Genomic DNA, 16,776 nt, shown 5'->3' with positions numbered 1-16,776 from the left:
TGGGCCGTGTATTGGAAAGAGGGATTTATAAATATCAGCTGTGGCCTTATAAGCAGTAACAGAAATGAGCACATTAACAGCTAGGCTTATTTTCTTCCTTTCTTTTTGTATTAGTTTTCCAGGAGAGCTGTAAGCAATTACCACAAATTTGGTAGATTAAAACAACTGAAATTCTTTCACTGTTCTGGAGGCTAGAAGTCCAAAATCAAGGTGTTGGCAGGGCCATGCTTTCTCTTTGAAGGCTCCAGGGAAGAATTCTTCCTTGTTTCTTTCCTGTTCTGGTGGCTTCTGGCAATCCTTGGCATTCTTGTCTTAGAGGGCATCACTCCAATTTTGGCCTTCTTTATCACATGGCCTTCTTCTCCTAATGTCTGTGCATCCAAATCTCCTTCTCCCTTCTCTTTTAAAGACACCAGTCACGGGGCACCTGGGTGGCTCAGTTGGTTAAGCGACTGCCTTCGGCTCAGGTCATGATCCCGGAGTCCCGGGATCGAGTCCCACATCGGGCTCCCTGCTGAGCAGGGAGCCTGCTTCTCCCTCTGACCCTCCCCCCTCTCATGCTCTCTCTCTTTCATTCTCTCTCTCAAATAAATAAATAAAATTAAAAAAATTTAAAAAAAGAATTAAAGACACCAGTCACTGGATTTAAGGCCCACTCTTTTCCATTATGACCTCATCTTGATTATATCTACAAAGATTCTTCTTTGAAATAAGGTCAAATTCACAGGTATCAGGAGTTAGGACTTCAACATATCCTTTTGGAGAACATAATCCAACATGTAACACTTTTTAAGTATAAAATCAATTGTACGTATATTATGTATAAGTATAATGTTATGTATAAAATCACTTCTCCTTTCCCTTTCTCCTACTATTTTACATACAGAGTGCTGGTGGTTGTTTAAATCTTCTCTCTTTTTTCTTGGTCAGTCTAGCAAATCATCTGTCAATTTTGTTGGTGGTTGTTAACTTTAATGTAGGTTATAGGGCATCCAGGAGGGATTATGGCTGAACCACAAGTGGAATTAATATTTTCCAGATATATATATATATATATATGGTAATGAATGGGACTTTGTGACTTCTCTTTTCGGGGGAGAGAGGTGAAGGTATCTTCATTTTAAGTGACATAATTGCAACCTCCTAGGCAGATGTGTGATGTTATTTCTTTGTTATATGAAGTTTAAATATGGCAGAACGGTGAGAACAGTGCGGAGTACCCAAAAGGGTAGAAGATTCCTGTCATTTGTGGGAGACTAATGAGAGACCAACTGATGTGAGGAGAAGCGATTTTCTTGTCTCCTGATTCTGTTGGAGCTTCCTGCACCTCCTGGGTGCCTACTCAGGCAGGGCAATTCCCGAGGCTGAGGCAGTAAAGCATGCCCTGCAGTCACGGAGCTCTGACTTTGGCAGTGGTAATGACAGTGGCCGGCAACACTGGGTAGCCAGTCTCCTGCAGCTTCAGCATGAGTGTGGGCTCTTGGTTTATTGTAAAACAACAGAAGTTCCAGCATCAGCAGCTCAAGGACACAGTGATTATGGGTCCTAGGTAACATCATTGCCTCTTTTTCTCATTTAGTCCTGGCGGGTTGGCGGGGGCAGGTAGTGTTTCCCCATAGTTATTAATCTGTCTTTGCTTCTGCAGCCTGACACTTTTGCAAACAATTTGCTGTATTAAATTTCTTCTGTTGGAATATTTGGAGTGATTTATGTTTTCCTAAGTGGATACGGATATACTTTTCTTCTTGGATGCACAGCTAGGCTACATTCTTCCTCCCCTTCAATTAGATGTGGCTGAATTCTAGATGATGGTGTGTACCAGAGTAATATATGCCATTTGGGTACCAAGACTTTTGAGAAGTGAGTATGTCCCCCTTTATACTCTTTCCCACTTCCTTCAGCTATAAATAGATAACCTTAGAGGGATCATGGAACAGCATGAGTCTCTGAGTCACCATGTGGAGGAAAGTGTTAAACTAGTACATGAATGGAAAATAAAACTTAATTGTATTAGAGTCTTTGTAAGTTTTCGGTCTATTTTTGGATTATAGCAGATAGCATTACTCTAACTAATACAGTTACTGTCCAAATATTATATATCTTTATAAATTGTAAAGCAGCCAGAAATTCATTCACAATAGGAAGAATAGTAGGTGAATAACAAAACTACTTTATTTCTGGGGCAAATTAGATTAGAATAAAAATCTTACGAGTTTTGAATGACCCCAAATGTTTCTGGACAAATGGGCAGATAAACAAACATATGTACAAAATAACTGGGTTCTAAACGTGACAGACACGTATATGACACAGTGATCTCCAAAGTGGGGTGTGTCTACTTTGGAGAATGCCAGGTTAAACATCTAAGCATACAGAAGATGATCTATTGGAGTGAGGTAAGAAAGGATGCAAATTTTTCCGTATATTTTGTATCTTATCTTTTACAGGTGTACCTTGTTTTAGTGCACTTTGTTTTATTATGCCTCACAGACATCGCTTTTTTTTTTTCTTAAACAAATTGAAGGTTTGTGGCAACCTCTGTGCTGGGCAAGTCCATTGGTGCCATTTTTCCAACATCATTTGCTCACTTCATGTCTCTGTGTCACATTTTGGTACCTCTCACAATATTTCAAATTTTTTATTTTATTTGTTATGGTGATCTGTGACCAGTGACCTTTGACATTACCACACAGACCATACCCACAGAGATATTGAACTTAATTGATAAATGTTGTGTCTGCTCTGATTGCTCCACTGACCAGCTGTTCCTTCATTTCTCTCCCCCTACTAGGTGCCTCCCTAGTCTTTGAGACACAACAATAGTGAAAGTGGACCAATTAATAACCCTATAGTGACCTCTAAGTGTTCAAGTGAAAGGAAGAGTCACACATCTCTCACTTTACATCAAAAGCTAGAAATGATTCACCTCAGTGAGGAAGGCACGTTGAAAGCTGAGATAGGTTGAGAGCTAGGCTTTTTTCACTAGTTAGCCAAGTTGTGAATGCAAAGGAAAAGTTTATGAGTTTATGTGCTCAATCAATGAACACACAAATGATAAGAAAATGAAACAGCTTTATTGCTGATACGGAGAAAGTCTGAGTGGTCTGGATAGAAGATCAAACCAGCCACAACATTCCCTTAAGCCGAAGCCTAATTCTGAGCAAAGTCTTGACTCTTCAATTCTGGGAAGGCTGGGAGAGGTGAGGAAGCTGCAGGAGAAAAGTCTGAAGCTGGGAGAGGGTGGTTCATGAGGTTTAAGGAAAGAAGCCGCCTCCATGACGTCAAAATGCAAGGTAAAGCAGCAAGTACCGTTGCAGAAGCTGCAGGAAGTGATCCAGAAGATCTTGGTAAGATCACCAATGAAGGTGGCTACACTAAACAACAGTGTTTCAATATAGACAAACAGCCTTCTATTGGAAGAAGATGCTATTCAGACTTCACAGCTAGAGAGGAGCAGTCAATGCCCAGCTTCAAAGCTTTTAAGGACAGGCTGACTGTCTTGTTAGGGGCTACTGCAGCTGGTGACTTTAAGCTGAAGCCAAAGTCGTTGACCATTCTGAAAATCCTAGGGCTCTGAAGAGTTATGCTAAATCTATTCTGCTATGCTCTATAAAGGGAACAACAAAGCCTGGATGACAGCACATCTGTTTACAATCTGGTTTACTGAATATTAAGGTACTGTTGAGATCTGCTCAGGAAAAAAAAAATTCCTTTCAAAATATTACTGCTTATTGAGAGGAATGATTCTAATCCTGAAATAACTTCCCCTATGGGTAAAATGCTATCAAATAGCATTGTGTGCTACAGAGCAATTGTTCGTGAAAGGGAAGAGTCAACAGATGCAGAAAACTTCATTGTCTTAATTTAAGAAATTGCCACAGCCATCTGAACCTTCTGCAACCACTGCCCGAATCAATCAGCAGCTTTCAGTGTAGAGGCAAGACCTTCCACCAGCAAGATTACAACTCCCTGAAAGTTCAGATGATGGTTAGCATTTTTTTTTTTTAGCAATAAAGTACTTTTTAAATTAGGGTACGTACATTTTTTTTAAGACAATGCTATCGCACACTTAATAGCCTACAGTGTAGTGTAAACATAATTTTTATATGAATGGGGAACCCAAAAAATTCATTTGACTCACTTTATTGCAATACTTGCTTAATTTGGTAGTCTGGAACTGAACCTGCAATATCCCTGAGGTATGCCTATAATTTTGATTTTTGAGTATATTTTATTACACCTATAACATGGTAGTACACATATAATTTGTGCACAAATAACTACATGCATTGAAAGTACAGGTTCAAAAATACTGGACATGTTCAATGAAAGTACACGTTCAAGAATATATTGGAAGTATATGTTCAAAAATTTTGTACTGAAAGGATGTATAATCGAAATCACTTAGAGACCACTGGCAAACTGTATTTAGTAGTCTTGAAATAGTGTTAGCAACATGGTTATAAAGTCACAATATATTTAATAAGGGGATGATGGACAGGAGAGTGTTTAATATAAAGAAATACATACAGTGTTAGATTGATTATAGTCTAAGCTGTATGTCTTAACTTCCTCTGTAACCCTGGGCAAGTTGCTACTTAATCAGTCTTGACCTCATTTTCTTTTTATCAAATATGGGGATTGGGCTAATGTGAGGTTTCATACTCATGCTCACTTATACTCCAGAGGTTTTGAATAGTTCTTGTAGAGCCCCTGCAAAGGTAGGAGGAAGGAAAGACTACAGGCGGGCTCTAACCTTGCTATACCGCTTCACTACCTAGCTCCCTTTATTGATCAAATGTACAGGATAAGAACAGAGGGTCTGTGGGGCGGCTAGGGAGAAAAGAAAAGAAAAACACTGGGCTAGATGACTTCTTAGGATCCCTTTTCATTTTAAGGGCAAATACAATTCAGAGTTATTATAACTCATCTTTGGTATCAAAAACAAAACCCTTTCTAAATATTAGATTATGTCTTAGTATAAAACCCCTGGGTGAGCTAAGTTCAGTTAAATATGTGGAAAGCCATTATTAATATGCTGTGCTTGATGTAAAACGTAAGGTTGCACTATGACGAATTGGCCTTTACTTGAATCAGCTTACTTTACAAAGTCAATCATAAGTATAACTTGTGTAGTAGCTATATATTTTTTTCCCAAAATCTTTTTTTTTAAAGTAGTTTCCACACCCAACGTGGAGCCCAATACATGGCTTTAACTCATGACCCCCGAGATCAAGACCTGAGCTGAGATCAAGAGTTGGGCACTTAACCAAATGAGTCACTCAAGTGCCCCTCCAAAATCTTTTTATCAACTTATTAATTCAACTGATTAATCTAATTGGTTATCACGAAAGGAAGGAAACCAGAAAAGATCCCAGAGAGAGAAGGAAGAGTTGGCAGAGCAGGAATACTAATAGCGCCCTTAAGTGAATAGCTGGAATTGAGTAGCTCTGGCAATAGCACTTTTAAAAATTTCTGGGGTGAAGGCAGACGCTTAACCATCTGAGCCACCTTCGGCTCAGGTCATGGTCCCGGGGTCCTGGGATCGAGTCCCGCATCGGGCTCCCTGCTGCTTGGGAGCCTGCTTCTCCCTCTGCCTCTCTCTCTCTCTCTCTCTGTCTCTCATGAATAAATAAATAAAATCTTTAAAAAAAATAAAAAATAAAAATAAAAATTTCTGGGGTGAAAATATTTCGAAACAGACTAGAAAGGTGGCTTGCCTATTCTGATTAAATATTTTAAATCTTGTTTAGTCTCTCAAATTAGCTCTATTTGGTCTTTGGGATTCCATATTGGTATTTTCCTCAGTTTTATTTACATGAAAAGAATATTTTATTTATTTTACTACATAATAATTAATTGGTCACATTTTACACCTCCTTTCTTTCCACTTGATTATTGTCTTTCCACTTGGTTATTTGATTCTGTGGGAGTATTCTGCTCCTGTGACTCTCAGGAAAAGCAACAGTTCATGCTAACAATGCCTCCATGCTGAGCTGAAAAACAATGGTTTTTAAATCCTACACACCATGTCATTTAAGTAACGGCAGCCAGAAACCACTCTTACAGTCCTCTTATTTTCCTTTCAAGGTTGTCTTTTGCATTTAAGGGCTGAATCACGTGTAAACTCTCTCAGGAGCTTGTACTGTTTGGTCTACTTAGCACCCTGACTCCGCAGGAAGGCAAGGCACACCTTTCAAAGGACTTTGCACGTAGCTCACACTCAACAGCATTCCATTCAGCTAAAAAATACATCCCTAATCACCCACTCCGGTTTGACATGTTTGCAATTTACACATACAAAAATACATGTCGCTCTTAATCTGTGCTATAATCTGTCCTACTTCCGATCCCGTTAAAAAAGAAGACTAAAACAACACGGAATCCCAAATTCACACTGTACACCTAGGTACGCTAGAACTTAAAGAAAGACTGACCTCATCGTAACTACCTGGTTTCAGTGCCCGCGTCGTCGTCCCCATCCTCCTCTAGATTTCCTTCAGCCCCACCTCCGGGCCAGTGGGATGGATTTCTTGCTCCGCCCCTTTTCCCACAGCCAATGGGGCGCGGCGCACCACCCGTAGGCCACAACCCCATTGAGCCGCCCCTCCAGCATCTCAGGCTCTGGCTGGCCGTCACCCCCCTCCTCCGTGCTTTCCGGGCCGGGCGCATGCGCACTCTCCTCGGGCCCTGGAGAGACGCTTAAGGATCGATTTTCTTCTCCTTTCTTTCTCCAGTCGCGCGACTCTCCAAACCCTTTCCGCCCTAGTGTTGCTGAGGCTCCCCCTCCTAGTCAGAGAAGGTGCTGCTCCAGCCTTGAGTGCGTCAGTATCCGGATGTGGAGCCGCTCTCGCCCGGCGGGGACTCTGTGGCTGGGCGGAGCGCGGCGGCGTGCACGGGGGCAGCGAGAAGGGGGCCCGTGGGCCCGGGCGCTCGCCGGACGCCGGGAGGTACCACCGCTGCCCACGGGGGAGGAGGCGGTGCCGGTAGTCGGGCGCCCACCCCGGAGCGAGGGGCTAGGGGAGAAAAAAGGCCGGCAGTTAAGCTTGCCCCCCGCCGCCCTCGCCGTCTCCCCCCGGCCAGCCTCCCCCGGCCCCCTGCGCTCCCCGCGCTCCCGGCCGGGGGAGAGCGTGGTTTCCTGGCGGCCGTCGCTGTAGCCCGGCCGGGGAGCCCGGAGGAAGCGGGGGAGTCCCCGCCCACGGCCCCCTCCCCTTTGCCTGCCCGCAGCCGCCGCCTCTGAGCCGCTGCAGTCCGGCCTCCAGTCCGAGCCGGGGGCGCGGCGGCGGCGGCGACGGCTGGAGAGTGGTTGTGGGCTTAGGGGGGACCTCGCCGCCGCCCCCGTGAGTTATTCCCACGTCCCCCGGGGCTTGCTGCCGCTCCCGCCGGCGCCGAGAGTCCGGCTCGGGCCCAACTCCCTCACGGGCCCCCCGGCGGCGGCAGCGGCAGCGGCAGCGGCGGAGCCCACCGCCCGGGCCCCGATGAGTAACTCCCGGAATAACCGGGTGATGGTGGAAGGGGTCGGGGCCCGGGTAGTGCGCGGCCCGGACTGGAAGTGGGGGAAGCAGGACGGCGGCGAGGGCCATGTGGGCACGGTCCGGAGCTTCGAGAGCCCAGAAGAGGTGGTGGTGGTGTGGGACAACGGCACTGCTGCCAACTACCGCTGCTCCGGGGCCTACGACCTGCGCATCCTGGACAGCGCGCCGACGGGTAAGTCTTGGCTCCCTGGCCTGGGCCTGCGCGCGTGCGGGGAAGGGGCGAGGCCGGGTGGGCGTCTGTCTGGGAGAAACCCGCGGTGGGAAGGGAAGAGAGCCAAAGAGATTTTAGGTTCAGTACCTGGTAAACAAAAACTTGCAGAAAAGACCCCGCTACCCCACGGGAAATGATGGCAGCACCGTCACCGGGATGCTTTCAAGCCTGGGAGGCACAAAGCACCGGGAACACAACAGACTGTTCCCCTCCTCCTTCTCTAGGGAAAGGGTCTGGAGAGGCCTGTCTAATAAGCCATTGAAATTAATCAGCCACCGAGTGATAACTGTCTGAAGAGAGGCTTGCCTAGCCATATGGTGTTTAGTTGTCGGGTTACAATTGCCGAGGGGCCTCTGGTAGCTCGGATTTGTTGAGATACCATGTATGTATGTATGTACGTGTGTATATATGTATTGCCTCCTGTAACACATAGAAAGACTTGGAGTTCAGTAGCTGAATGTTAATTGAGACCTTGTAGAATGATTTTTCTAAATTGTTTCATTACCAATAGAGGGAAAAACAGTCTAAGCTGTTGAACCATTTCCTTGTTTTAAATACTTTTTCCAAGTGGATTAAACACTGATTTTTTTGTCGGTAATATCCCATCTCGTATGTAAGGTTATATCAGAGACTTATCCATTCATGCACAATGAGTCAAGGTCCTTGATTCACAAATTTCAGGGATCTGTTTGTTATTGACTCTAGAATTTTTATGTAATGTGGTAAACTGAAGGCTTGTGCTCATAGATCTAACACTATTTTGTTGGATTATTTTAATCAAAAACATTTTTACAGATTTCTCCATGATACTCTATTTAGTAGAAAGTAGTTCAAATTTAAAATTTGTTACTTTTCAGGATGCATAAATAAGCTACTTTTAAAAAATTGAGGTATCATTGATATATACTAGTTTTCTGTGTACAAGATGATTTGATACTTATATATATTGCAAAACGATCATCACAATAAGTCTAGTTAGTATCCATCATCATACATAGTTAATAAATTTTTTTTCCCTTTGTGATGAGAACTTTTAGGATTTACTGTCTTAGCAACTTTCAAATACGCAACACAGTGTTATTAATTATAGTCACCATGCTGTACATTACATCCCATGACATTTATTTTATAACCGGAAGTTTGTGCCTTTTGACACCCTTCACCCATTTCGCTTACTCCCACCTCTGGCAACCACCAATCTGTTCTTTGTATCTATGAGCTTTTTTTTAAGATTCCATGTATAAATGAGATCATATGGTATACATCTTTCTCTGTTTTATTACACTTGGCACAGTGTTCTTGAGATCCATCCATGTTGTTGCAAATGGCAGGATTTAATTCTTTTTTTATGGTTGAGTCATATTCCATTGTGTGTATATATATAGCACATTTTCTTTATCCATTCATCCATCAATGGACTTTTAGGTCATTTCCTTGTCTTGGCTGTTGTAAATAATGCTGCAGGGAACATGAGGATGCATATATGTTTTTGAATTAGTGTTTTCATTTCTTTGGGTAGATACCCAGAAGTATTTCTGGATCCTGTGGTAGTTCTATTTTTAATCTTTTGAGGCACCTCCATACTGTTTCCCTATTGGCTATACCAATTTACGTTCCCACGAACAGTAAACATCCTTGGTTTTGTCTACCTCCTTGCCAATCCTTGCTATTTCTTGTCTTTTGATGGTAGCCGTTCTAGCAAGTGTGAGGTGATACCTCATTGTGGCTTTGATTTGCATTTTTATGATGATTAGTGATGTTGAACATTTTTTCATGTGTCTGTTGACCATCTGTATATCTTCGTTGAAAAAGTATTCAAATCCTCAGTCCATTTTTTAATCAGATTGCTTTTTCTGCTGTTGAATTGTATGAGTTCTTTATTTTAGATTATTAATCCCTTATATGTATTATTTGCAAGTCTTTTCTCCCTTTCAGTAAGTTGCTCTTTCATTTTGTTGATGGTTTCCTTTGCTGTGCAGTGACTTTTTAGTTTGATGTAGTCCCACTTGTTTATTTTTGCTTTTGTTGCTTTTGCTTTTGGTGTCAAGTCCAAAAAAATCCTTGCCAAAATCATGTTAAAGAGCTTACCGCCTATGTTTTCTTCTAGGAGTTTTATGGTTTCAGATCTTAACTTTAAAATCTTTAATACATTTTGAGTTAATTCATAAATAAGCTACTTCTAAGGCTTGATGATTGAATTTGACAAAGCTTACCAAGTCTGAAATGGGTTCCTATTTGTTATTGGCAGCAACAAAAAGGAAACTAACACAAGTCGACTCAGCTATTTTTGAACCGATAATTCATAAAATTGTGTTTCTTAGCTGGTTATTTAGACATTGAGAAAGATGTATATGCATGCCCAAAAGAAAAGATTCAACAGTACAAAAAGGGACAGCCATTGTTACCCCTTTCTTGGGTATTCTTACATACTATATTTATTGCAAGCATATTTATTAATATACTGTAAATCTACCTTTTTAAAGCACAAATGGTAATAAACTATACTCTCTTCTGCACTTTTGTTTCTTTCACTTAATAGTACATATCGGGAATTTTTCCAGGTTAGCACATTAGGTCTACTTTATTCTTTCATAACTGCATAATATTCCAGTGACTGGATGTCATAATATATTTAACCAGTGCTTTCTTGATGAGCATTATATTGTTTCATGAGCATTATATTGTTTTCTTTTTTCTTAAATTTTATTCATTTATTTATTTTTAAATATTTTTATTTATTTATTTATTTGACAGAGAGACACAGCGAGAGCAGGAACATAAGCAGGGGGAGTGGGAGAGGGAGAAGCAGGCTTCCCGCGGAGCAAGGAGCCCGATGTGGGGCTCGATCCCAGGACCCTGGGATCATGACCTGAGCCGAAGGCAGATGCTTAACGACTGAGCCACCCAGGCGCCCTTACTTATTTATTTGAGAGAGAGAGTGAAAGAGAGCATGAGCAGGGTGAAGGGCAGAGGGAGAAGCGGACTCCCCGCTGAGCAGGGAGCCCGGTATGGGACAGGATCCCAAGACTCCGGGATCATGACCTGAGCTGAAGGCAGACACTGAACTGACTGAGCCACCCAGGTGCTCCCGTGCTTCAGGTCTTCTTATTTACAATGATGCAGTGAATAAATCCTATGTATATGTGCTGAGTACTTATGTTGTGGAATTGCTGCATCAAGGAGTACACATATTTAATATTTTGATAGATATTGACTAATTGCTGTCCAAAGACATTTTACCACGCTACACTCTGACATTTTACACTGAATGAGGCATATACCTGTTTCTCCAGACTCTTTAAATTTTATCTTGCTAGCTCAAGCTAAAGTTTGACCATAACTCAATAATTTGGAGTCATCTTGGTATCAGTAATTGCAGGTTTATGAGGAAATTTAAATATCTTTCTGGGTAAAGTGTAACAAATCCTATACTACAGCAATTCTTGAAGGGATATTAATGTTGTCTGTGTGCTTTATGGTGTGAAGTATATCATAAATAGTTTCATTATCTTATATATAAAAGCACATGTTTTTAGAGGTAATTGTTTTAAAATCTCAGTTTAATTTACAAGATGATTTTACACATTTAATTTGTTGTGTGTAATAATTCTTCTTGTTCATCTGAGTCTTTTAGCAGACATTTTAAAAGCATTTCTAGATGCAGGGTCCTTCTTATGCAGTGCTGTTGAAATGTATTTTAATTTCTATGATTTACTATCTTCAGTATTTTTTTTTTCCTTAAAGGATTGAACAAATCACAAGCTCTTAGATCTGGTTTTACCCCAGGACTATAATACTGCTTTCAATTTTCTCTTTTTTCATTAAAATATTTGATAATTTATGTCTATTGGTACTTTATTATATTCTCGATTTATTAAATATATTTATTATATATACTACTTGATATTTGTTTACATAATAGTTAAAATAAATTTAACCTTTTTGAAATAATTTCAGGTTTACAAAAATTACAAAACTAGTAAAAAGAGTTTCCTTTTGCCTTTGCTCATCTTCTTCAAGTATTAATATCTTACAAAGTATAATTATTGAAACCAGAAAAATAATATTAGTACAATACTATTAACTAATTTACAGACCTTATTCAAATTTCACCAGTTGGCCCACTCATGTCCTTTTTTGGGTCCAGGATCCAATCTACGTTCTCCATTACTATTGCATATAGTAATTGAACTGCATGTGAGGCTGTCAAATTCTCCAGCTCCAGATTGTCTGTCTTTATTCTTGTGGAATTATTTTTTTTACTTTATCAGGGTTCTTAATCTTTTACATTTTCTTTGTTCTAAAGAGCAGCTCAAAGTTCCAGTCATCCTACACTGTTGAAGCCAAGCTCTGCCCTTGGGAGAAGATATGACATTGTCATATCTACTTAACTATCAGATCTTACCCAATATTCAAATTACTGAAATCTTACCTCGTCTATAAAGCTTCTTTTGTTTAATGAGAAAACTCGACCTATTAATATTTGCTTGTAAGTGTATGGTTAGGGGCAACATAGGTAATTACATTACCAGTTGTGGGAGAAATTTTTCAGTTAGAAGTTAGAAGCCAGCTAGCTGGCTTTTTCCTTTATGTATGAGATAAATGGATTAGATCATTTTAAATACAACTTTTCTTCTGGCTTTGAAGATTTGATTTGATGTTAATAGTAAAGAGCCTAATAACTATTCATACAGCTAACTCAGAGCTAACCCAGAAATACAAATTAAAGAAAGATATCTTTCACCCCAGTCAGAGTGACAAAAATTAAAAGTCTAAAAATAGTATGTATTGATAAAGAATATGGAGAAATCAGAACTCTCAGGTTATTGGTGGGACAGTAAATTGATACAACCACTTTAAGAAGCGATTTGGCAATCTTGTAAACTTTACAATGCACATATTCTGCAACTAAGAAAATCTTCCAAGTGTATATCCATGAGATCCTCAGGCACAAATCCATAAAAAGGTATGTATAAAGAAATTCATTGCAGTATTGTTTATAAAAACAATAATTTGGTAATTACTAAAAGTATTTATGTAATTTATATGTCATGTTACATGAGTCTCATACAATAAAATATTAGCAGTTAAGGTGAAAGAAGTAGTGTATATTTACCAGATATTTGTTAAGTAAAAAAGTAGGTTTCAAAAAGATATTGTAGATAATACAGTGCTTTTTATGTAAATTTTAAATACTGAAAAATTATGGAAAAATATATATAGAAAAAGGATAAACACCTAGACTGAAAGGCTCTAACCATCAGGGTGGTATTTTGGTATTTTGCTTCTCATCAGAATATTCTTTTTTTGAAAAATAAGAGCAATAGGATTTTTCTTCATTTTTTGAAAATCTTAGTTTAATGTTAGTAAATCAAGTCTGATTCTAAATTGAGTTTGTTTCCATTCTTGATTTTGCTAGATGCTGTAGCTTTTAGGAGACCTCACAAAGATAGATAATTGATCTAAAGGGAAGAAGTACATTTCTGACTATGTTATTTATGCTGGTTATTAAGCTCTTGCATCTTGGCTTCAAACCCACTCTCTGTATTCTACCTTGTGAGGCTGAGGTGGGACTCTGCATTTTCTTTTCAAAGATTTTATTTATTTATTTTGACAGAGAGAGAGAGAGACACAGCGAGAGAGGGAACACAAACAGGGGGAGTGGGAGAAGGAAAAGCAGGCTTCCTGCCAAGCAGAGAGCCCAGACGTGGGGCTCGATCCCATCATGACCTGAGCTGAAGGCAGACACTTAACAACTGAGCCACCCAGGGGCCCTTGCATTTTCTTTTTTGCCAGCTGGATCCTAATTGGTTCTACCAATAGGGGATCCTCAAAGGAGACAGGAAGGCTGGAGTGAGAAAGGACTTGCTCTTTTCTGTTTTGCTTGCTTCCTTTTGGTATCATCTTATCCAGGAAGATTTCAGTATCAGTATTTGATTCCAGTTTACTTAGTTCCAGTATAACCAGAAATATCCTCAGTGTGCCCCCATTCACTGATACCAGCATCAGCCCGTCATGACCCTTTCATTAAGGTCTGGATCCTAGCCCTATGGAACCCTTTTTTTAAGCCTCTTATATTTTAGTAATCTCATTTTTTTTCATTGTTTCCCCATTTCTAGAAGTGGTGCATTGGTGTAGTTTCTGTCTCCTGACTGGACCCTAACTAATACAGTTTACTAAATCTTAATCTTATTTTTCTATTCCATTACCAGTTAAGTAAAATTTTTATTGAAACTTAGCTAGTAATTTTCCATCTTTTCTGATGCTGATCATTTCTTATGTATGAATTGGAAGATGTTTCACTTTTATATTTTGAATCAGTGAATTCTGAATTTACTGAATTTAAAATGAAGTAAAGTATTTTCTTTTAAGGATATGAATATGAAAATTTATTGGTGATACACATCATTTTGGTATTAAAGACCATATAACGATGGAAACATCTCCAAGTACAGTTTTCATCTTGCTTACTCTAGTTTCTTTTGGGCGGCACTTATGTTCTCACATCATCTCTACCCTGGGACACATTAAATGGGTATAATTAAAAAATCTTATAAGGAGCATACCACTAACACCTACTTTTTATCCCAGAAAATGTATGCAGTTTTGGAAACATTTATTTTTCATTTATTTTGTAAGTGAAAAATACGGAACTCATTCTTAATTTTGCCTCTTAAGCACTTTTTCTCAAGATAATCAACAACATGTTTTGTGTCATTAGCATGCATTCCACAAATCCACTTAATTAGGAACAAACAAGCTGCAGCATGTCTTAATGTGCCAGAGGTGAGCCGCAGTGGTGGGCCCTGGTGCTCTCAGTCTCTCACTCACCTTCAGTACGCCTTTGTTCCCTGGGTGACGAGTGAGTTTTTGTATAGGCCCACTGATAGTGCTAGTGTCAGCTGACTAATTTACAGTTAGTAAAACTTAATCTTATTCTTAGATTTTTAAAGAAAAAAATAAATGTAAAAGTTTCAGTGAAAGTCCACAACCCCTTTTTTTAGAATGCTTGTGACCAAGTTTGTACTTTTGGATTTTAGAACTATAATATAGTATGTTTGCAACACAGTACATAACACCCACTTTGAAGTCCACAGCAGCACCATGTAATTAAATAAATTAATATTTCTGCAGGGAAGCATATGAATAATTATACTAAGGGGATAATAAAGACTACCTACTATATGTAGCCTTTTGTTTGTTCAGATCAGGGTTTATCACTAAGTGAGTTTGCTGCTAACTTACAAAAACACTTAGAGTTTGTAATTATTGAGAAGACATTGTGGACTTCCATTTTCTCTTGCATTTCAAAGGATCATGTTCTGTATCTCCTGAGTTGTATACCTCACTTTGGAAACCACTGCTCTGAGTCACCTAGCAGGAACTTAGGCATTTTAAGTACCTATAAGAAAATGGCTTCTTTTTTTTAAGGAATATTCCTTATTATCTTTTTTTTTTTAGATTTTATTTATTTGAGAGGGAGAGAGAATGAGAGAAAGACCACAAGCAGGGGGAGCAACAGAGGGAGAGGGAGAAGCAGACTCCCCGCTGAGCAGGGAGCCTGGCGTGGGGCTCCATCCCAGGACCATGAGATCATGACCTGAGCTGAAGGCAGCCGCTTAACCAGCTGAGCCACTCAGGCGCCGCTCCTCCTTAACTTCTTAAACCCATTTCTTTACTCATATTTTCATATGTCCCCACATCATTTACCTTGACTTTTTACCATCATGTCTGGATTACAGTGATAGAACATTTCCTCCATTGGACCTAGCAACATAGTAACAATTTTCTTTTTTTTTTAATTAAAATATAGTTGACAATACAAGGTTATATTCGTTGCAGGTGTACAACAGTGATTCAGCAATTCTGTCATTACTCAGTGCTCACCATTGTGAATGTAGTTATCATCTCTTCCCAATGTTATTACTGTATTATTGACTATATTCCCTGCATTATACTCTTCATCTCTGTGAATTATTTGCTTTATAACTGGAAGTTTGTACCTCTTAAACCCCTTAACCTATTTTGCCTATTCCCCTACACCTCTCCCTTTTGGCAACCGCTAGTTTGTTCTGTATGTATATGAGTCTCTTACCCTTATTTGTTGTTGTTTTTTGTTTTTTGTTCTTTTTTTATTTTTTAGGTTTCATGTATAAATGAAATCATATGATACTTGTCTTTCTCTGTCTGACTAGATCCATCCATGTTGTTGTGAATGGCAAGATTTCATTCTTTTTTATGTCTGAGTAATTTTCCATTGTACATACATACCACATCATTATCCGTTCATTTGTCAGTAGACATGTAAGGTGCTTCTGTAGCTTGGCTATTGTAAATAACGCTGCAGTAAACATTGGGGTGCATATATCTTCTTGAATTTGTGCTTTCATTTTCTTTGGGTAATACCCAGCAGTGGAATTACTGGATCATATGATAGTTCTATTTTTAATTTTTTGAGGTACCTTCATACTGCTTTCCATACTGGTTGTACTAGGTTACATTCCCACCAGCAGTGCATGAGGGTTCCCTTTTCATCACATCCTCTCCAGAACTTATTATTTTCTTTTTGATACTAGCCATTCTGACTGGTGTGAGGTGATATCTCACTGTTTTGATTTGCATTTCTGGATGATTAGTGATGCTGAGCATCTTTTCATGTGTCTGTTGGCCATCTGTATGCCTTCTTTTGAAAAATGTCTATTCAGGTCTTCTGCCTATTTTTAAATTGGATTGTTTTTGATGTTAAGTTGTATGTTTTCTTTATATATTTTGGATATTAACCCTTTATCAGATATATCATTTATAAATATCTTCTTCCATTCAGTAGATTGCCTTTTTGTTTTGTTGATGGTTTCCTTCGCTGTAAAAGCCTTTTGATCTAGTCCCAGTATTTATTTTTGCTTATGTTTCCTTTGCCTGAGAAGACACATTCAGGAAAATGTTGCTAAAGTAAAGCCCATGTCCAAGAGATTACTGCCTATGTTTTCTTTCACAAGTTCTATGATTTGGGGTCTTATATTTAGGTCTTTA

At 39.6% G+C, this 16,776-nt stretch overlaps 1 protein-coding gene across 2 annotated transcripts in view; it reads left to right on the top strand.

The window, feature by feature from the left end:
* Positions 1 to 6,702: 6,702 nt before the first annotated feature.
* The window catches only part of MIB1 (MIB E3 ubiquitin protein ligase 1), a 133,630-nt gene continuing 123,556 nt past the window's right edge, over positions 6,703 to 16,776 (top strand). For both annotated transcript variants that reach the window (XM_025886604.2, XM_025886603.2), the window contains exon 1: positions 6,703 to 7,707. In XM_025886604.2, coding sequence (XP_025742389.1) covers positions 7,479 to 7,707 — 229 coding nt within the window. In that variant the 5' untranslated portion in view covers positions 6,703 to 7,478. The remainder of the gene's footprint in view (positions 7,708 to 16,776) is intronic.

The sequence above is a fragment of the Callorhinus ursinus genome, unplaced genomic scaffold, assembly GCF_003265705.2.
Source record: "Callorhinus ursinus isolate GAN/ISIS: 27379988/994484 unplaced genomic scaffold, GSC_fseal_2.0 scaffold11, whole genome shotgun sequence".
Lineage (NCBI taxonomy): Eukaryota > Metazoa > Chordata > Mammalia > Carnivora > Otariidae > Callorhinus > Callorhinus ursinus.
This window is presented reverse-complemented; position numbering and strand designations above follow the sequence as displayed.